We start from the raw sequence: 22,020 nt of genomic DNA, 5'->3' as shown, positions 1-22,020 counted from the left end.
ATAAAACCATAAGGTAACTACAATAGAAATAAGAATGCAGTCCTTCTGGAAGACAACTTGGCAACTTGTATTAAGTTTCAAATTAAGTACACTATTTGTGCCAATAATTCTTTTATTAGTTTATCCAAAATAAGTGCAAGAATGATAGGTATCTAACTAGAGTGAGCATTAGAATAGAAAGTACAACTTTGTTTTTAGAGAAAACTGCTAACAATAGGGAGGTGGACAAAATTTCTTAACAGCCTTCTACATGGCCATTAATGATTTTTAGATTCTATAATGACACGAACACATTTTCTTGGTTTACAAAGTGACTTAAAAACTGGAAAGCAAAGGCATCAGTACTGTATGCACACGAGAGCACACACTGTTTGGTCCAAAGACACCAAAGAATACATGTTCAAATAACATGGGAATCTGGGTAATTTAGGGGAAGGACGGGGCATTCTGAAAATGCGACTCTGTGGCATCCAACTTAACCGCTCTCCTCTAGCCAACCTCCTTCATTCAAGGCCCATGCACCTCAGCTTCCAGCCAAACCTTGTGCTAAAAATGAGTCTGCTAACCACACTTCACTATGGAGCCTAACAGGGAGATGACCATCTCTCACAGGAAAAGCCCCAATCTTGTTTCCAGCAAAAACCACGCAAATACTGCTGCAGTTTTCTGTAAAGTTCATTTCTGCAGTCAAGAATATCTTCCTGGGCCAGGGATATAGCTTAGTAGAATAACAGCTTGCCTGGCAAGTGCAAGGGCCTGAGTTCAATCCTCGGTTCCACAAAAAAAAAAAAAAAAAACCCTTCCTATTCTTGCCCCTTGGAATCCCCAACCATCAATGACTATGGTGTTCATTTTACAATTACTTGCATCTACAAGCTACTTTCTGTTTAACTATAAGCTCGTTAAATGTATAGCAATGTCACACCATGTAATTCCCTTCAGCTTATGTCATTAATTAATATTAAAAAGATACAAATACTTCTCTAAAAACAATGCAGAGAAAAATCTAAAATCTACAGCACAAACTATAGTACAATACTCTAAAGACATTTCTAACATGTCTGTACTCTTGGTCACACATGTACTCTACAGGCTAAATGCATATACCTTTGCTTCTGTCTTATGTCCACTCAAAGCAACACAGTGAGCATCTTCACTTGTTTCATCCTGTTTTTAAAAAGAAAAGCTTTATTCTCTAAAATGAAAAATTTAGATTACTTGCCAATCAATGTTTTACTTTACAAAAATTTATCAAACCTATAAAATAATCAAGCCTGTAAGACCAAGTATAGTCTTTAAAGAGATCACAACTACCCTTCTAAACAGGTTTTTGGAATATTACCCTTACAGACAATGTCAAAACGAGTAAATTCACATAATGATTTTAGTAAGTAAGAGTTCCCTCATAGAACAAATTCAGAAACTGGGGGTACTATCATCCCTGCTACAAGAAACCAATACATTGGCACATATTAAGTTAAGAAATTCAGGGGCTGGAGAGACAGCTCAGTGGCATAGGTTATCTGACTGGCATGTGAAAGGTCCCAAGTTCAATCCCCAGAACCGCAAAAAGAAAAAAAAAATCTTCAAAGCTAAAAACACGTTAGTTTTTTTCAAAAGTAATTGACCACAATAAGAAACATATAACCCCTTTCCTAGTAAGACCTATTATTAACACCTTAAAGAACACAAAGTTTGAGATTTACCCTCCTTGAATCTGAGAAACCATACTGATTTACTTCCTCAGGGTTATTAACCATAGCTACAATTTAATTTCAATAGATTTTTAAAAACAAAGTCAGAAACCACAGACTTACACAGACTACAAAAAGATTTAATTCCACAAGACTTATTCTAATAAGCTTATTACTGATTTAAGTCACAAATATCAATATTGACTGGACTTGGGACTGTATGGAGCTATTATCAAAGCTGGCATGATATTCTGCGGTTTTCAGGAACTCCTTGGGTCATAAACTAAAACACAATTAAAACTGTTTGCCTTAGGGCCGGTGAGACAGCTCAGTAGACTAAGTGCCTGCTTAGGCAAACACAGGGACCAGGGTTCGATCCTGGGCACCACATACCACACTAGCCCCACCCCTGGGTGTGCTGAGCTGCGACTGAGTCTGAGTGTGGTGGAACACACCTGTAATCCCAGTGCTAGGGAGGCTGAAAACTGGAGGGTCACTACAAGTCCGAGCTGCTTAACGTGACCCTGTACCAAATACATAAACTAAAAAACTGCCTTAAAACAGTGGAGGAATGAAGTGTATTAACAAAACAAAGCTGGCCATAAGATACCTGTTGAGGCTGAGTGATGCAAATGAGAAAGTGCAATGAATCTGTAAATGAAATTTCCAAAACAAGTTTCTGAAACAGTAACAGTCACATAATCCATGATATTTGACATTAGCACAAGATGTACCTTAGTCAAAACTAAACCACATCATCTCACCTCAACCTCTTACCTATATAACATATTAGTGGCTTCAGCAAGATCTGTATTTCCTTCTGATTCACTAAAATTTCTAACACCAGTACTCACGAACAGAGAGCACAAGAAAAACTCAATTTAGGAGGGCTTCAATATTAGGATATTTATACAACAACATACTTCTTCAGCTTAGCACCAGGAGATGTAGGCCTCAGTTTTAATCCTGCCTCTAACTAAAATTAGTTTTATATCTGGAAATGTGACTGTACCTCAAGTTTCCCTGCTGGAAAATGCAATTATCCTCCATATGAAATACTAGAAGACCCCTTCTGTAGCTCATGTGTAAGCCCAGGCTGGGGAACACAGCACTAGCAAGAGCCTGTCTCTAAATCATGAGCTGGGGATGGTACTGTACCTCAAGGCCAAGGACCTGGGTTCTACTCTCTCCCAGGGGATATGACATAAAAAACAAGTAATCTTAATGTAGAGATTTTATTTAGCTCCACATCTGAACGAAGAGATTAAAAAAAAAAACAAAAAAAAAAAAAACCAAGATAGTCAAGGAGATTTAAATAAGACGTGAGATATATTTATTAGTGGAATTATTAACTTCCCTGAAATGGGATCATTTTGTTTGTACATGATTTTATATACACAACTTAAAAATTCTAATGAATTATATGATGCCCAGGTACTGCTTCTAAACAGTTCAAGAGCAAAGCCCAAATAAGACAACGCTGACGGAATTAAGGGAAGATAGGCTGAGAGCTCATTGTAACTACTGCTATGTGGTAGATACACAGATATAAAAGATTCTCTTCACTTTCAAATATACTTGTAACTTTTAACGGGACTGGTATATATTTATTTACTAAGAGCTTTCACTGTGTCTTTTATAAAATGAATATGTAAAGACAAGAGTTGTGTCTGTATCCTTAGCCAGGTTAAAATAAAAAACTCTGAATGTTGCTTGAAATGTCCTGAGAACTCACAGTACCACCCATCAACAGGCAGAGTGCAACCTTCACAAGAATTAGCAGGCCCTTGGGATACTGCACAGTGAAGGGCCCAGGCCTAACTCCTAAATGAACTGAGATCCAATGTTCCTGGAGGCCTTAAAAATCTATTGATTAAAAAAAAAAAAAAAAAAGGAAAAAACAAAAGACAAAACAAAAACCCTGAAAATAGAATTAAACTGAGGCTAAAATCACTGACTCAACAGATGGCTGCACAGACAGGTCTGCAGTGCCCCTTCTACAGTAAGGTATGATAACACTATGCCCATCAATATAACCAAGAGTGGGAAAACACTCCTGTCTAGCAATTTATTTATTTGTTTCTACGGTAGGGTTTCCCTATGCAGTTCAGGCTGGCCTTGAATGCATTTTGTACCCCAAATGGTCTTGAAGACCCAGTGCTCTCCTATCTTAGCTTCCTGAGTGCTGGGATTATAGGCAAACCTACCATGCCCGCCCAATCTAGTATTCTAGGAGTGACATAAGTCATCCAATTTCAGTTTAAGTTAACAGTGCTTTTTCTAAAAACAATGTAAAACAAAAGGATTCAATTAGAAATTATTTTTCACCATTATTAGTTGACATAATGGATATCATAAGAAACCTACATTACTTTTTCCATTCTCAAAAGTTCCTAAAACAGGGCTAGGGATATAGCTCAGTGGCATATGTGCCTACCTGGCAAGTGCAAGGTCCTGATTTGATTCCCGGTACCAAAAAAAGTTCTTAAATAACAAACTTTTTCGGCAAAAAACAATGGTATTTGTGATCGTAGACTGAGCTCTCTGGATAACAGCGAAGGATTAACATGAAAACATTCCAATAATTCCAGAGAGGAAACTGCATAAAAAGAGTACAAAATTCCATGTACTTAAGACCTTCACCAAGGGGTGCAGGCACTTGCCGAGCAGAGCCAACATTCTGGGCTCAATCCTCAGCACTGAAAAAAAACAAAACAAAACACACTCATACCAAATCAATATACTCTTTTTCTCATGTGTCTTCAATAAGTAAAGCCATTACTGTAAAAAATTAAATGTCCTAGAACATTTCCTAAAGGGTTAAAGGGTCTAGTCACTCAAGGTCCTCAAACTAATCTGACTACAGATTTGTGTGCACAGAACCCCTAGTTAAATGCCCACAAACCTCTCCTTCACCAATCCTTTCATTGTAAGTGTAGTAAAAATATCTACACCACAGAAGCAACAACAAAAGAGTTAATCATAAGGGGGCAAAGACTCAATAAAATAGTTACTAAAAAAATCAAGACAGAGGGACCTTATGGCACATGCTTTATTTCCAGCACTCTAGAAGACTGAATGAGGCTCTCAAGTTCAAGGCTGGCCTGGTCAATTTAGGACTCTGTCCCAAAATAAAAAGGGCTAGTGCTGTAGCTCAGTGTGGAGGTCCTAGGTTAAATGCCCAGAGCTATACACAACACCTTACTCCCAAAAGATGTAGTTTTGTAGCAGACTACATTTGCTTTTTTTTTTTTTAAAAAAAAAAAAAGAAGGGGTTCGATCCCCAGCGTGCTGTGCAAGGGCGCACTGAGACAGCAATTTAGACTAGGCGTGGTGGGGCACACCTGTAATCCCAGCACCAGGGAGGCTGTGAACAGGAGGATCACTACAAGTCCAAACTGTATAGTCAGACCATGAACTAAAATTAAAAAAAAAAAAAAAAAAACTCCAAGAATATGCCTTAGTGGTAGAGCACTTGCCTACCACGCACAAAGTCCTAGGTTCAGTTCCGTGCAGCAGCAACACACATACACAGTGGCACATCAGAGAAAAGGAATTACAAACAGGCAGGTACTAAAAGAGTGGGAGGGCTGGTGAGATGGCTCAGTGGTCTAAAGCACCTACTTAGAACAAGCTAAGCTAAGCAAAACACAGGGACCACAGTTCAATCCCCAGCACCACATGCCAGCCAGCCCCCACCCCCTGGTGGGCTGAGCTGGCCACACACACACACACACACACACACACACAAATAAATAAATAAATATTTTTAAAAAATAAATAAATAAAAAAATAAATAAATAAAAGAGTGGGAAAGTGAAGAACAACTATGATGGCAAAGGACCACGGAAAACACACTAGATACTACTATGGCTGGCTAATGTACTTTTTCTATTTGCATGAATATGTGTATACATCTATATATACATATACATATACATATGTACCTCTTCTGTTTTGAGTTTCTTGGGACTTTCTTCTTTATGAGGTGAGGACGTTCTCTTGACTCCTACTATAGGGTTAGGTATTTTTGTTGCTGTATTTCCTGAAGTTCTAGGCGGTGGGTTTACCAGACGCGTTGAGGAAGTCATTCTAGAGATTGTAGGCTTTGGTGGTGGCGAAATGGCTGGCTGTGTGGCAGTTTGAGGAATGCTTTCACTCGATGTACCTAAACAGTAAATATGCCAAAAATGCAAATAAAAATAATTGCATCAAGTTACAAGCTTTTCTCTGATTTCAGGAAAACTTTTACAAATAATAGCTCTAAAAAACACAAATACATTTTTTCAAACTGAAGGGTAAAACCAATTACAGCGTTTTTTTGAAGCATCACACCAATCTTACCCCCTGAGCGGTCACTGGAATTTGTTTGTGGCACAGAGACTTCAGGAGCCTGGATGTTGGTCACAGATGCTGCCGTCACAGCTGGAGCAGGACTGTTTCTGCTAACAAGAGGACCCCCCACCAGGAGTTAAGATTTAACAGCAAAAACAAAAGCACAAAACAAAATTCAATATTTAGTACAAATAGGTCTGAAACAAATGATTCTTTGATTTTCCTTCCAACACATATGCTTCTGTAACTGACTTTAATAAAACATAACCAAACATCAAAGGCAAACATTTTATAAATCAGCACTGATCGCAGAGCTGTGATGAAAAAATGCTCTTATCTGTGCCATTCAATATGGTGGCCACTAGAAGGATGTGACTACTCTATGCTTGACGTACGGGTTGTGAGAAACTGAGTATTTAATTTTTTTTAGTACTAAATTTTAAATTGCCACACATGGTGAGTATCACACTGGACAGAATAATTCTGAAAGAACTGATCTGGAGTAAACAATCCTGTTCTTTAAAAAAAAGGAAGAGGTCAAGCATGGTAGCACATGGCTGGCTGGACAACTTAGTGAAACTGTCTAAAAATAAGAAAATAAAAAGGACTGGGCATTTAGCTCAGTGCAAGGATTTAGATTCTACCCTCAGAGTGTGTGTGTGTGTGTGTGTGTGTGTAATGCTTTGAGTAGGAAGTTGTTTTAAATTTACAAAATTTAAAGAACGCATTCAGGTTTGCTGTCTTTACTCTTAATTCAATAACACTCCATGCACACAAAGTACAAAGGAAAAACCTACTGCACTCACCCACTATACCTAGGCATCATCTACATCAACTTTCCCAGAGGAATCACCCCCAAACTGCACATCTACCACAGGGTATACATCGGCAGTTCAATTTGTTGTTAAAAAAACTGAACTATACAATATATGTGTCTTAAAATGTCTCAAGTTTAACAGTCAACTTTATTAACAAAGTAATCAGCATACCTATCACAGCTGAAAATGCTGAAGCTAACTATAAAGAACTGCCTTGAAAATATGTGAAGAATTTCTAGAAGGATACGTTATAATAAACTAAATTTTTACTGTCACAGACATATATACTCATTTCAAATCTTGGGGGTTTTTTTGTTTGCTTTTTTTGAGACAGGGTCTCACTGCATAGTTGAAGCTGGTTTTGAACTACGTGGCCTAGTCTGGCCTCAAACTCAAAGCAATCCTCCAATCTCAGCCACCTAAGTGCTATGACTCTTAAGTGTGAGCCACCACACTCAGTTCTTGTATTTTTTAAGTTTGTTCAGTCGTTTGTTCTTTCTTTTTAATGTACTTAGTACAGGGTCTACAGGATCTCACTACACAGATCATACTCATAGTGATCCTCCTGTTTTCAGTCTCCCAAGCACTGGGATTACAGGTCCATGGCACCACGCCAGTCTCAATCAGAGTCTCAGCGCACCCCAGGGGCAAGGCTGGCATGCACACCAGGGATGGAACCCTGGTCCCCTGCATCTGCCTAAGCAGGGACTTTAATCTGCTGAGCTAGCTGGCCAGCCCAAGTACCTTATTTCTAAAGAGATACTTAATTCTTCTAAAACCACTCTGCAGAGATATTAATTTCTTCAGAAGACTGCTAATGGTTTCAGAGGTACATTCTCCTGTGTGTATAAACAGCTTTAGGATGGAAAGGTAGGTTTATGCCTTCGCCTAATTCTCTTTAGCACACCATACATAGCTCAATGTATCTGTATTTAACTACACAGACAGGTGAAGAGAAAAGGATATTCATAAATCCAGGTATACTGGTCTCAAAAATTAAATTCAGGTAGACACATTAGGATAAAACTAAAAATTACTACCCCCAAACTGGGAGTTGTTATTTTTAAAATATCAGAAGGCAGAATAAAATTAACACTCTAATAATAGGATGACTTTAATGGTCAGAAGAGAATATAAGCATTCCACTAACAGCTACTGAGTGCTTTGGATTGTCTCCTTACCCCTGAGAGCTGCCAGAGCTGTTCAATGGACTGGTCTTCGTAGCACTGGTGGGGGAAGGCACAGACATGCTGTTGTCACTGTCCATAGACAAGTCAAGGCTGCTGTCATTCAGAGCTGTTAATTTCACTCCTTCTGTTGAGTGCTGCAATCAATAAAGTATTTTATTAAACATAATTTTATTTCATGCAGGCCTCTGAAATATGAACACTGTTAACCTACACATATGCCCCACTCAAAATGAGAAATTAAGTTTCTAAGAATTGTAAGTATCAGGCTAACTGTAAATGGCAAAGATCCACGAGTCACATACTTCTTTAGTAGAGTTATGACAAGAGACAATGAGCCAAGAATGTTACATAAGCCATATATATACTGACTGGAACCACAATCACTATAAATATGAAAATATATGAATCTTGGACTCATACTATAAAAATATGCACATACAAGGAAAAAGATTTTAATATTCCTGACACTAGCGATGACCATCTCTGGCTCCTGGGACTAGACGTGGTTTTGTGATTATGTGTAAATTCAGAGAGGGAGAGAAAGGAAGGCTGGAAAGGCCTTATCTTGTGGTTACTATTGGCTTTAAGCTCCTAGGCTCCCTGGATCTTCCTGCCCAAGGCTCCAGGCAGCTGAGATCATAGGTGCACACAACATACCTGAAGTTACTTAACAGATTTTTAATTATCTCATAATGAATACAATCACTATACAATTTCCAAAAAATTATCAATTATAATTTGTTGCCACTCACTATTTATCAATAAATGACTCTTAAAAGCAAGAGATTTGCAGTGCTCTAACTGCAATTTAGATTTTAACAGTCCATTATCCTGTGAAAAATAGAAGGAAAATTCCTAATATTGCCATATAAAACTTAAATGTTAGCTCTGCTAAAATAAAATAAAATAAAAATCACAGTACTCTAAAAGAGAAAATACAAGAAAACCAAAAATTTATTGATGGTTTCACAGAAATCTAAAGTGACCGAAGTTTTAAATTTTGCTAGCAAGTGCTATTACAATGTTACACTAATTCCTCTGGCTTCCTTCTTTTCCCAGAATATACTCAACAGCAATATGTTCACGTCACTGCAGAAATGTTTTGGGTTCTGTGCATGTGCCTTGTTCTGGGTCTTTTTCTCCTTCAGCGGCAGCGGTCAAACTCACAGCATGCTCAGTAAGAGCTGTATTCCTGAAGGACACCTTGGCCTCAAGTAGAAACATTTTAATAGAAATTACGGACACTGATGGCAAAGACTCATTTCAAATGTATGTATGTATGTATGTATGTATATGCTCTGCTCTTCAGTTCCCCAAATGACAAGATATTCTAATCTCTGATTTAGTACTAAGGCCCTTATGGCAAGAAATCAGAAAAGATCAAATGGAAAGACAAGATTTGATAGACAGGAGGACAGTAAAAAATGCCATTTGTTTATACGCCAGTTGCAAAATAAATAATCTAAATAAACATATTTCGTATTTCTTCCTCAAACACATTCACAAACTTTACTACTCACTGACGTGAAGATGTTTTTACTGAGTAAATTATGTTCAATTATACGCACTTACTGGCATGAGCAAACACCTGTGACATAGAACGTAAGGATGTGTACATGTGAAGAATTTAACTGCTTGGTTTGAAGACAAAACAGCATTCTACTTTACTCAGTTCTCTGTCTATATCAAGTTTAGTAGGAAAAGGGTTCAAAGCCAAAAATAATCATAATAAATACTCTAAAAGTAAATAGAACAAGAGCTTACTTCAGAGAAACAAATGCTCATGCCTCTCAGTCAGACCCAGCTAGGTCCAACTCAGTTTAGACTTAGAATTGGCCAAGATTCTCAACCAATGTGTTTGACCTTTAAGAGTCAATACCTCTTCTGAGATGCTGAGACATAACTACAAAAAAGGACTGCCAGAGTGCTTTACAAATAGAGGACCTAAGAGTAAGCAAGATGGCTATGGGAATGCAGTATGTATCTGTGAACCCAACACTTGGGAGGCAGAGGCAGGAAGATCGTAATGACATCAAGGCTGGCCTGAACTGCATAGCAAGTCCCTATCTCAAAACACTAAAACCAAACAAACCAAGCTCTAAAGGATTCAGATTCCCAGATACTTGATGCTTATAAAATAAAGCAAGCCAGGCTAGGAGTGGCAGCACACGCCTGTAATTCCTGTACTAAGGAGGCTGAGGCAGAGGACTGCTGCAAGTTAGAGGCCAGCTTAGGCTAAACAGTGTGTTCAAGGCCAGGCTGAACTGCATAACAAGACCCTGTCTAAAAAAACCAAAAGAAGGAAGTGCTATTTTAATAATAGAAACCAGGAAATAATCTAAATTACTTCAAATACAGAAAGCCATACAAAGAAACAGCAGCCACTAAAAAGATCATTTGGATAGATAACATGTAGATCATAAAATGCTAATTTTCATCAAAAATATTTTAGAAATACATATATGTGATAATGTCCAATGAACATTCACTGTAGAAATAAACACTAAGAGCAAGGTGAGATTATAGTTACTTCATTTGATAAATACAATTCTCTTGGGGCTGGGGAGATGGCTCAGTAGAATAAGTGCTTCCCTGGCAAGCGCAAGGGTCTGAGTTTAAACTACGGTTCCGAAAAAAGAAAAATTCTCTTTACATTCAAAATAGTGCATTGGGTGTGACAGTGCACGCCTGTAATCCCAGCACTCAGGAGGATCACTGAGTTCAAGACCAGCCTGGGCTACACAGTGAGCTCAATGACAGCCTAAATTGAATAGTGAGACCCTGTCTAAAAAAAAAAAAAAAAAGGTCAAAATAAAACATAATAAAATTCAGTTGAGCCAGGTATGGTAGTGCATATACACTGGGAGGCTAAAGCAGGAATACCATCAATTCAAGGCCAGCCTGAGCAGGCAACTTATAAAGATCCTGTCTCAAAAAATAAAAAGTAAAAACACGTGCTGAGAATGCAGCTCAGTGTGAACCTAAATTCAACCCTAATACCCAAATACCCATTTAAAGTTGAGCTTAGGAGCAAATCTAGAGCACTGGAAGATCTAGTTATCTGTCATAAATATCTTGTATTTAAAGCAGAAATAGCTAAGTGCTAAAGAAAATAATCAATGTATATTCATTTCTAAAAACAGTAACAATTACACATTTCTACATGCATCAAATTTACATTTAACTGCAAATGCTTTAACCTACTGATAACAGGCTATCATAGTTGAAAATGTAGTCCACTGATAAGAGTGCCTGCTCAGTACGCATGTACATGGCCCTGGGTTCTATCCCCAGCAATGCAGACAGACAGACAGACAGACAGACAGACAGACAGACAGACAGACAGACAGAGATAGAGACAGACAGACAGACAGACAGACAGACAGACAGACAGACAGACAGACAACAAACAAGGACAGGCAAGGTTTAACATAACACTAAAATTGCGGAACAGTATATTTTGTAAATAATACATTTTGGTCACTTTCTAGGTTTGTTAATTCATGAACCATTAGTTTAAGCAGAGATTTTTTTCACCCCAGTGCCGAGGAGAGAATAACAATTTTTTAAGGTAACACCACAGGGTGAGGAAACAGCTCAGTGGTGTACTGCCTATGTAGTACATATGAGGCTCTGGGTTTGTATCCAGCATGGCCTAATATACAAAAAAAAAAAAAAAAAAAAAAAAAAAAATCAAGAGACGTAACATATTTAAGCCTTTAAAATCTTCATTTTAGAAACTACTCCCCATCTTCCCCCAACCCATATGGTTGACTCTCAGACTCTGAAAGTCGGAGGGGATGATGTAAAAGGAAGCTACTGCAACCGCTTTCTCTGCGCCAGGCACTGGAACATGGACTCGTTTTATCATCATGTAATATCCAATGGGACAGATAAAAGTTTTAACCAAATTCTAGCTATAAGAAAAGTCAAGAATAAGGCTAGGCACCATGGTGGCATACACCTATAATCCTAGCACTCAGGGCTGAGGCAGGAATTCAAAGCCAGCCTTGGCTACAAAGTGAATTCAAGGCCAGTCTGAATTCCATAGCAAAACCCTGTCTCAAAAAGGCAAAAAAATTATTTTAAAAAATCCTTGTTACCCACATCTAACAAAATACAAAGCAGAGGAGCCGAGTTTTCCTAATAGAGCTCATTATTCTGATGCATACTTTTATTTCATCCTCTTAAACATATTACAAGTTTTAAACTTGTAAGCTTTACATACAATTATCAAACAGTACAAATACATATCCATCTTTGTCCTTAATAGATGAAACTGTAATTCATATATTTTGACTGCTGTGTACTGTAAGGTATTTATTCCATTACAGAATTACATTACATTCTTCCCACCAGAGGGGACCTCACTATGCTGTATAGCCAATCTCTAACTCATAGGCTCAAAGTGAGCCTTCTGCCTCAGCCTTCTGAGTAGATGGGACTACAACAGTGTGCTTCTAAACCCAGCAAGCCATCTGTTTTTGAAACCAATTAAAGAAAATATACTGTTATTGTGCATTAAAATTCCCACTATGCTCACTATGGAGCCTAAATAAACAAGGGAATACCAGAACAGATTTATTCAAAAGAAAGCACTAAAACTGAAACACCATACTGCATAATTTTACTTCCGTTGACCTGTTCTTTATAATCAATAACCTCTAATTTTTAAATATTACTTAATTTTCAAATAAAGTATCTTCCTACATTCACCAAAAATGGTAATTTCATTTTCTTAACATGTTATTTACTTAGATGTAATCTGATTAATTTCATTTTTTATTAAAAGAGAAAAGGCTGTAATCCTGGCACTCAAAGGCAGAGATGCAGTCTGCTGAGTCTCAGCCCAGCCTGGGTTACACAGGGAGCTCAAAGGCCAGCTTGCACTACATAGTAAGACCTTGGCTCAAAAACCCAACCAGTCAATCAATGAGAGGAATTTAGACATTCACGTGGGACTTTAAACGGTTAAGACTAAAAGACTTGAAAAACACAGAACAATGAATGACATCATTATATTACAAACATGTACTAATATAAACTTAAAAATAATAAAGAATCTGAGTGTATACAAAATAAAGGTATGAAGTATCACCACTTGTTTGAAGTCTGAGACAAGTGTATCCAAATAAAATGATCAGAGACCAGGTGTGATGGTGCACGCCTACAGCCCCAGCAGCCAGGAGGCTGAAGTCAAGAGGACTGTCATGAGCTCCAGGGCAATCTGGGCTACTGGGTCAAGGCCAGCTTACACTACTCAGAGGGACCCATGTCAAAACAATAAACAACAGCAGCAAATAAATAAATAAGTAAAAAATAAAAGGAAAACTCATTACAGCAAGCTTTTACATAATAGAACTGCTCTCGCAAAACAGGGTTTATAAATGCTACAATCTATTTCAGGTGATCCATTAACCTAAATGCTGAAATACTGATATGATAGATGCACAAAACATGTTAGTAATGTTGCTGTAAGTACTCTCTAAATTTACCTTTTTCTTTTTCTGAAGCACATGATTAGGTAGTAGTTGATGGAGTTGCTTTCTTTTTACATGCATTGCAGCAATTTTCATATCCACCTCAAACATCTTGCTGTTTATTGCTTGCCTATAAACTATACAATCAGACATTGTTATAAGAAATAGAAACATTTTAATAAAGGTAAGCTTAAATTGACTGAGGAAATAGGGGTGTATTCCAAGTAAGGATCCTTATTCTCATCATACTGTGTATTTACAGAATTCTCAGCTCAAGACATGTCCCTAACTTGATATAATTCCTTGTCTAGACAAACTTTTAATTACCATAAGATGTACATAATAATGAATAAAAACACAAAGTATACTTAATTTTCCAATGTAGTAACTCTTCAGTAGTTAACTTTAAAGAGTAACACTTTAAGAAACATCAGATTAAAGGATTAAAAAATCCATATCCCTTCATGCTACAAGTATAATTCAAAATTTTATTCTAGTATGTTAACATATGCAGTAAGTCGAACTAAACTCTGCCTAAGGACACCTTTGAAAGATAAATTTAAAGTGATGACACACTTTGTATTATAATAACAAAGGTCAAATGTTCAAATAAATTTATGCTACAAGTAAATGCTTTATTATATATTTATACTACAAATAAATCTAATTTATTTAGGTTCTGGGGCCCCCAAATGAGAAAATCATTCATTCAGTAAATACTGATTGAGCCTCTAAACTGAGACTGTATCCATAAAGTAGAAATTGAAGATGTAACCATGAATAGAGAGCCAGGGGTGATGGCACAGGCCTGCAACCCCAGCACTTGGGAGGCTGAGGCAGGAGGATACGAAGAGTTTGAGGCCAGCCTGAGCCACACAGTGAGTGGAGATCCTGTCTAAAAAAACCCAAAACAACAGTGAATAAAGGAGACCAAAAGCGTTTCAAAGGATCTATATTGTAGTGAATACAATGAACAAAAAGTAGAAGAAATATACTTTATATCAGATGGCGGTAAGTACTATGGAGAAAAACTCCATAACACATGAGAGGAAGCTCAGCCTAGAAGCTGAGTTAACATCTGACTGAAGATTTAAATCAATACGAGAAAGTGAGCTGAAAATACCTACAGGAATAGCATTCCAGGGAATGCGAACATCAAGAATCAGACAGTCTTAAAAGGAAAACAAGCCTGCAACAACTTAGAAACAACAAAAAAGGAGAACGGAAAAAGGAGAGGAAGGGAGGGATGGAGGGAGGGAAGGAAGGAAGCCAGAGGGTAAGAGGAAAAGTAGGGTCCATAATCTCTCTGCAATCTGCAAAACTCAAAAACTTCCAACACAGAAGTTTTTCCCTTTAGACTGGTGTCAAAACACGTCTACAAAAACACCCTGTCATCTCAAGTATCTGTGGCTACTGGCCTTTAACTTTTGCTTCTGTGAATTCAACTGATTCTTGCAAAAACTTGTGAGCCCAAGTGCTGCTCCACATCCTGCTGGGTATCCTGGCTGTAGCTTTACTACCCTTCTGGCAGGACACCTGTGGATTATGAACTTTTAATAATGGAGCCAAACAAGGTAAGAATAATGGGGCCAGGTCATGAAAAGCCACAGTATGGACTTTATTCTGAGCAAGACAGGCAGCCATTATAGGTTTTAAGCAAACAACACGTAATTTGGTTTAAAAGTAGCATTTGGAGGCTAGGTAAGAACGTAAGGTAGCCAAGGGCAGGACAGAAAAGCTACGGCCACCAGAACAATAAAAGTGGTCTACACTAGCGTTAGAAATAAAGCAAGTAAGAAAGAATCACAATGTATTCTGAAAAAAAGAGGCAAAACTATTTCATAATGGATTAATACCACATAGTGAAAAAAATAACCAAATGACTCTAAGGTTTCTGATATTTATACCTGAACTATTCAGAAATTAGCCAATTAAGTCTGTGGATGAAATTTCTCATGAACATGTTACAACTGTTTTATCTAAAAAGTCACATCAAGAATTCCATTAAAATGTCTCAAGATACAAAACTGAATACATCTTTCCCCAAATACCTAAAATTCTTGAAAATCTATGGTTCAGTAGTACAATCTTTAATGAACAGCCTCATCAAGATGTAGTGTACAAAAATCTACATTCTAATTCAATATTTGCCCATAGCTTGTTTAATCATAAGCAGATTAGGCGGACATCAAAACTTTTACTTCAGAACAAGTACTTTGGCAGCACATATGAAAAGGATTTTTTTTTTTTGGCAGAACCAGGGATTGAACTCAGGCCCTTGCGCTTGACAGAGAAGCGCTTACTCCACTGAGCCATCTCCGCATCCCCTATGAAAAGGAACTATATCACCCAACAGACTGCATCTTAAAAAATCTGTAGGGACTATCTTTGTTGTCACAAAGATATGTCTTTAAAATGTGTACTGTTTCTTAACATTTATGTATTTTGTTTTATTTTTCACCCTACAGGGTGTTCAGGGTCTCACCACTAGGTTGGACTCATAGTGATTCTCCTGTTCACAGCCTCCCAAGTGCTGGGATTACAGGAGTGTGTCACCACGCCCAGTCTCAGCTGCCATTTCAGCATGCCCCAAGCAGGCCTGGGGACTGAACTCCTGGCCCCTGTGCCTGTTTGCAGGCACATTATTCTGCTAAGCTATGCGGCCGGCCCAAAATATGTACTCTTTCACAAAGAACGGTACTATGTCCTACCTATTTTCCCAATGATAAAAATTTACTTGGTAATTCTTTGAATGAAAATTAATTTCACATAAAACTTCATGTATTTTAATCTCAAGTTGTCAAGAATACAAAGACTATGTGTCAAAATTAGATCAACAGTTGGAGAGTACAGCTGAGTGGTACAGAACATACCTAGCAAGCACAAGGTCCTCAGTACACTCCCCAGCACCAAATAAAGGAACAGAAAATCAGTGTGGAGATCCCTCTAGAAACTAAAAATTCCATCTGACTTAGCTACCCGCCTTCTAAATATTCCCCAAAGAGTTAAAAGTCATCATATTACATGGATCCATGCATACCTATGTTTATAGCAGCACAATTTATAATAGTGGTATCTTGGAAACTGTGTATACACTCAACAGATGAATAAGGAAAATGTTATTTATATACAATGGAGTACCATTTTGCCATTTAAAAAGATAAATGTGCAAGTGGATACAACTTGAGAACATAATGTTAAATAAACATGGCTTCTCTTGTATGAAAGAGCAAAATAGATCATAAATTACAAGGTAGGAAGAAACACCCAAATAGTCCCCTAAATTATTCTATTGCTTCAAAAAAAATTGTACTATATATGCTAATTTATTTATATTACTAGTTTCCCTTAGTTCACTGAAGAGTATGTTCTGTGCTTTTGTTCTTTTTTTGTGGGTGAGTCCTTCTAGCCCACAAATTATCCTGGGAGTAACATCTTAGACATTCTTTTAGGATTATGAAACACAATATATTAACTATTGTTACTCCGTTTTGTTATAAAGTACATTTTTTTTAAAATATTTATTTATTTATTTATTTATTTATTTATTTATTTATTTATTTAGTGTGTGGCCAGCTCAGCCCACCAGGGGGCGGGCGGGCTGGCATGTGGTGCTGGGGGATCGAACCGCGGTCCCTGTGCTTTGCTTGAGCTTAGCTTGTTCTAAGTAGGTGCCCTAGACCACCGAGCCATCTCACCAGCCCCAAAAGTACATTTTTTTCATAGAAGAGCACTTTTCATATTTTCATTTATATCTACTTGTATTCCACCTGTGCTGAACATGAAAATATCAAGAAAAATCTTTTCCTCTACATCTAAGTTCTAACACATTACTAATGGCAACAATGTTGATGGTTATCAGAAACACTACAATTAACAACCACCCTGGAAGGAATTCCTAAGTAGTACTGCTAGAAGTCATACATAAAGGTGTAACCACTTGATTCCTTATGATGTCTTCCATTGTCACTGTGCCTGAGCATTTACACTGAAATCCAGACAGTAGTAAATCCTTACCTGAAGGCAGTATGTTTCAACCATCCACCTGATGTCTGAAAACACTAACGTACTAAATTGTTTATCTACTATGGTTTTTCCTATACTTATATACCTATGATCAAATTAAAATTATAAAGTAGAAATAGTAAAACATCACAGGAACAATAAAAATGAACACTGACAGTACACTCTAATGGCTGAGTGTGGTCTCTCACTATTCTACTGTACTACGCTAACCCGTTAGGATATGCGATGAGCGGGGACGCAATGCCTACATAGTGCAGTGAGGATGACTCGGACACTCAGGCGTAGCACTGGGCCTCTATGGAAGGGACACGCAACTTCACCCACGGTGCTCGCCTACTTCTACAGCTACACTAGAGCTGCAGTGTCTACAATGCAGCTTTGCCATGCTACTCTGAACAGTGTGCAATATTAAATATGTGAATTATTTCTGTAGTATTTATAGACAGTGGCTGATGCTGAATACATAAAACCAAGGAGAAGTGACTGTGTAGATAAGGACAGATTACCACATTCTTTTCATTTCTCCTTTAATTATACTGAACTTTCTTTTCTTCCTACCTTTTTTCTTTTTCAATACTGTGGATCAAACTTAGGGCTTTAGCCAGGCAAGCACTTTACCACTAAGCTACAACTCAAGCACTTTTGTTAAAATTTTATTTTTGAATAGCTATTATACAGGATGGCATTCAACTTGCAATCCACCTGCTTCAGCCTCCCAAGAAGCCAGGGTCACATGCACACCACACCCAACCTATCTAGCTTATTAACAAATTATCTCCAATTTGTTCTTTCTCTTTAATGAAATAGGTAAAAAATTAATGCTAAATATCAATATTTAAGTAGAAAACACATAGACTGGACAGCAGCAAATGACACTCGCTTAAATATTTTATATCAGAGGACGAATATTTCAAAGAGAATAGAATTTAGTCCTTCACAAAGATACTTATCCCTATGTATATTCACTAATCCTTTGAGAAGCTGTGCCATTTATGGAATGACCTGTTCTGTCAACTATATCCGCCATCCAGTCTTCAAAATATATACCTTTACTTATAAGTCAATTTAAAATGCAGACGTAATCACTCCATACCTCACCAGTGAATTAACAATTGAATCTGTATTTCACACATGAGAAAAATTCCTTCAAACCAGTATAAGTTCAGCTTGATCAATTTTTCTTTTTCTTTATTTCAGGAAAGGGTTTACAGGGTGTTCAGGGTCTCAACTACTAGACTGAACTCATAGTGATTCTCCTGTTTACAGCCTCCCAAGTGCTGGGATTACAGGCCTGTGCCACCATAGCCAGTCTCAATCACTGGCTCAGCATGGCCCGGGGGCAGGGCCAGCAAGGCAGGCCCAGGGACCAAACTCCTGGCCTCTGCGCCTACTTGCAGGCGCTTTAATCTATTGAGCTATTTGGTCGGCCCTAGCTTGACCAATTTCTAAGGTTCAAGATAGCAATGGCAGTCAGAAATACTGTCATAAAGCGAGAGTATTGGCAAACACGTGTAATGCCAGCACTGGGGAGGCTGGGGCAGGAGGATCATTGCGAATTCAAGACCACCCTGGGCTACAAAATGAATTCAAGGCCAGTTTGAACTGCACAGAGACCCTGTCACTGCCCCCCACCAAAAATGACTGAAGAAAAAAAATACTGTCTTATAAACAAAACTACAACATTCAGGTTGTTGCTATTTTCACATGAAATTATGGACAAATTTTAAAATGGTTCCACTTAACTTTTTTTTTTCCACTTAACTTTTAAAGGACTATCATAACAGATAAGTCATTTATGTGTATTTTTATTGGAACTAGTAACCAATCCAAAAATCAAGATTTTATAACCCATGTCTAACAAGTAATGTCACTGAGTTATTAAAAACAAAACTAGGTACTTTATAAAGACATATTTAAAATGCACACACCTAAATATTTTGATTATCCAAGTAGACATACCTGTATCTGTGAAAGACTGAATATCATAGGTGAGATCAACACTGAGATTTTCAGAATTTTCTGTTTTTTTAAACACTAACCCAATCACCCACATTGTACGAAATTCTTCCCTGCAAAGAAGAGCATTGTATCAGGATTCATGACAAAGCTAATGGGCTGACAACCTGGGATAGGTGGAAAAATCTAATATAAACATACGGACAAATTACGCTCTATGCCCAGATTCAAAGTGTGAAGGTTTACTTGCAGCCTCTTCTCTACATTTCTATTACCATGTAATCAATCAAGACTTCCAGAACAAGGATATCCTTATTATATCTGCAAGTTTTTAATTATTTTAAAATAACAATGACACCAGAATCAAAGAAAAACTATACTCAAACTAAAGGGGAAGGAGGGATACGTTTTTTTAAAGAAGCAAAGTCTGAAGGGCTGGGGAGATAGTTCAACAGCTTGAGTGCCTGCTTGGCAAGCGCAAGGTCCTGAGTTCAATCCCTGGTACCAAAAAAAAAAAAAAAAAAAAAAAAGCAAAGCCTGAAAGTTAATTTGGCAGCGACTGGGGTTCGATCCCCAACATGCTGTGCTAGCCCTGACCCAAGGGCACGCTGAGGTGACTGGGTGGTGATTGAGACTGGGCGTGGTGGCACGAACCTGTAATCCCAGCACTTTGGAGGTTGAAAAACAGGAGCATCCCTACAAGTGTGATCTGTGTAGTGAGACCCTGCACTAAATACATAAAGTTAATTTGGAAGGTCATATAAATGTGACTAACAGCAACAGAACCAGTTGGTGATACAGCTATCTCTCAATACTTAACAGTGGATCTACTGAATAAAACAACACATATTGTAATAATTAAGATGGCAGCAACCAACACGTATAAGCAGTTCAAATAACCAGAATATTCTGTAATCAGACTTGTATTTGCCAAGCTTTGATGTTTATCTTATACAACTACTTCAATACTTCAAATGCAAGAAAGTCTCAAATTATTAGCAGCAACAATAAAACTAGTTAACTGACCTATTGTAAGACTCTTAGAAGAAAAAGCAAGTCTATTTTATTCTCACCACAAATGAGAAATTTTTGCAAGGTTAAAATCAAAATATATTTTAATAAAAGCAGATTGATGTTTGGTACAGTAGGTACATTGTACAGAATAGAAAAAAGAATGTTAACAATTAAATATAAATTCTAAAATACTAAAAACAGTACTAGAGCAGATCTACAAAATGTCAACTCGTTTCTCATTAGAAACTATTTTTAGAAAAAAATTTTATTTCAGTGAATTTTCAAGAAAGTCTCTTCAAATTTTCTGATCAAAAAGTTATAAAATTTAAATCTGCTTTATGATATATATCTCCCCAACAGGACAGTGGTGCCATTTATGAAAACTGCATGCAAGCATCTATGAATGAAGCTGACAGAAGGGCAAGAAAATGAGATCCATCAGAAGGCTGCTTACTTGTCAGGATTTTCCTTGGGTGCTGGGAATGACTGAGGATTCACATGAGCCAATGTAATGAATTCGTTCTTCTCCAAGCTTCCAACCAGGATTCGGATTTTTGATTCCACCAAGCCCACCCTGAACAAATGTCACTTACTATTAATGAAAGCTTTGGTTGAGCTTACTTAAAAAATAATCAAATGTTTATGTAAGAAATATTTTTTGTTAATACAATTAATAAACAACAAATAAACATTTGTTGTTTTTCTGTTGGTGCACTTCCTAGAAGTATTACATAATGCCTTTGAAGAGAAAGACAACACACTATTTTATTTATGTGCTTTATGTTGGTATCAAAACCATATTCAACTTAAAATGCCAAAATCATATCCGACTTATAAACATATAGCAAGGCTGGTCAACTGGATGAACTATCTCCCTCTCCCCCAATGAACTCTAAAGTGTGCTCTACTACAAAGAATTAACTGTGGGGAAAAGACAACTAAAGTATATGTCATCCAAATCAGGACGGATACAAGAGATATTATCACAAACACTTAAAAGAAAAATGGGCAAGCTAAGAACAAAGCACTTCTACAAAAAAGGTACACAGCTCTTTATTAAAGCAAAATACAAAGATGCATATGGACCCCCTTATTCCTAGATTTCCTTTAGTAGTAACATTCTATATATGAACAAATCAAATCAAACTCCATGTTTTCATTTCCTGTGTCTGATTCAATTTGAAGTTTATTTTTTCTGTAAAGTCTAATCTATTACTCACCATTCTAGACGTTGTTTTTCTGTTGGTGCACTTGCTAGAAGTACTATATAATGCCTTGGAAGATAAAGACAACACGCTATTTATTTTATTTATGTGGTTTATGTTGGATATCAAAACCATAATGTAATAAGCTTCATTACAACTATAGAGCAGTATCAATTTAGCAAGGCTGCAGTTTCAAGATGCATATAAAATCATGTAACTAAATTGCCCATGTTCCTAACTATTAGTAAGTTTAATATTTCTGGAAAAATCTGATTCTAGCACTGTGAAAAAATGCTTTTTTT

General features: G+C 37.2%; 1 protein-coding gene across 1 annotated transcript in view; it reads right to left on the bottom strand.

The window, feature by feature from the left end:
* Papola (poly(A) polymerase alpha) overlaps positions 1–22,020 on the bottom strand; it is a 68,600-nt gene that overhangs the window by 3,555 nt on the left and 43,025 nt on the right. Inside the window, exons 13-20 of the mRNA XM_023719636.1 lie at positions 21,734–21,787; positions 20,968–21,087; positions 19,503–19,612; positions 13,533–13,654; positions 8,029–8,171; positions 6,039–6,139; positions 5,642–5,862; positions 1,108–1,167 (exon numbers count right to left, since the gene is read on the bottom strand). Coding sequence (XP_023575404.1) covers positions 1,108–1,167; positions 5,642–5,862; positions 6,039–6,139; positions 8,029–8,171; positions 13,533–13,654; positions 19,503–19,612; positions 20,968–21,087; positions 21,734–21,787 — 931 coding nt within the window. The remainder of the gene's footprint in view (positions 1–1,107; positions 1,168–5,641; positions 5,863–6,038; positions 6,140–8,028; positions 8,172–13,532; positions 13,655–19,502; positions 19,613–20,967; positions 21,088–21,733; positions 21,788–22,020) is intronic.

This window comes from Octodon degus, unplaced genomic scaffold, assembly GCF_000260255.1.
Source record: "Octodon degus isolate 3935 unplaced genomic scaffold, OctDeg1.0 scaffold00070, whole genome shotgun sequence".
Classification (NCBI taxonomy): domain Eukaryota; kingdom Metazoa; phylum Chordata; class Mammalia; order Rodentia; family Octodontidae; genus Octodon; species Octodon degus.
Note: the sequence above shows the minus strand (reverse complement) of the source record. Positions and strands in the feature narration are given on the sequence as shown.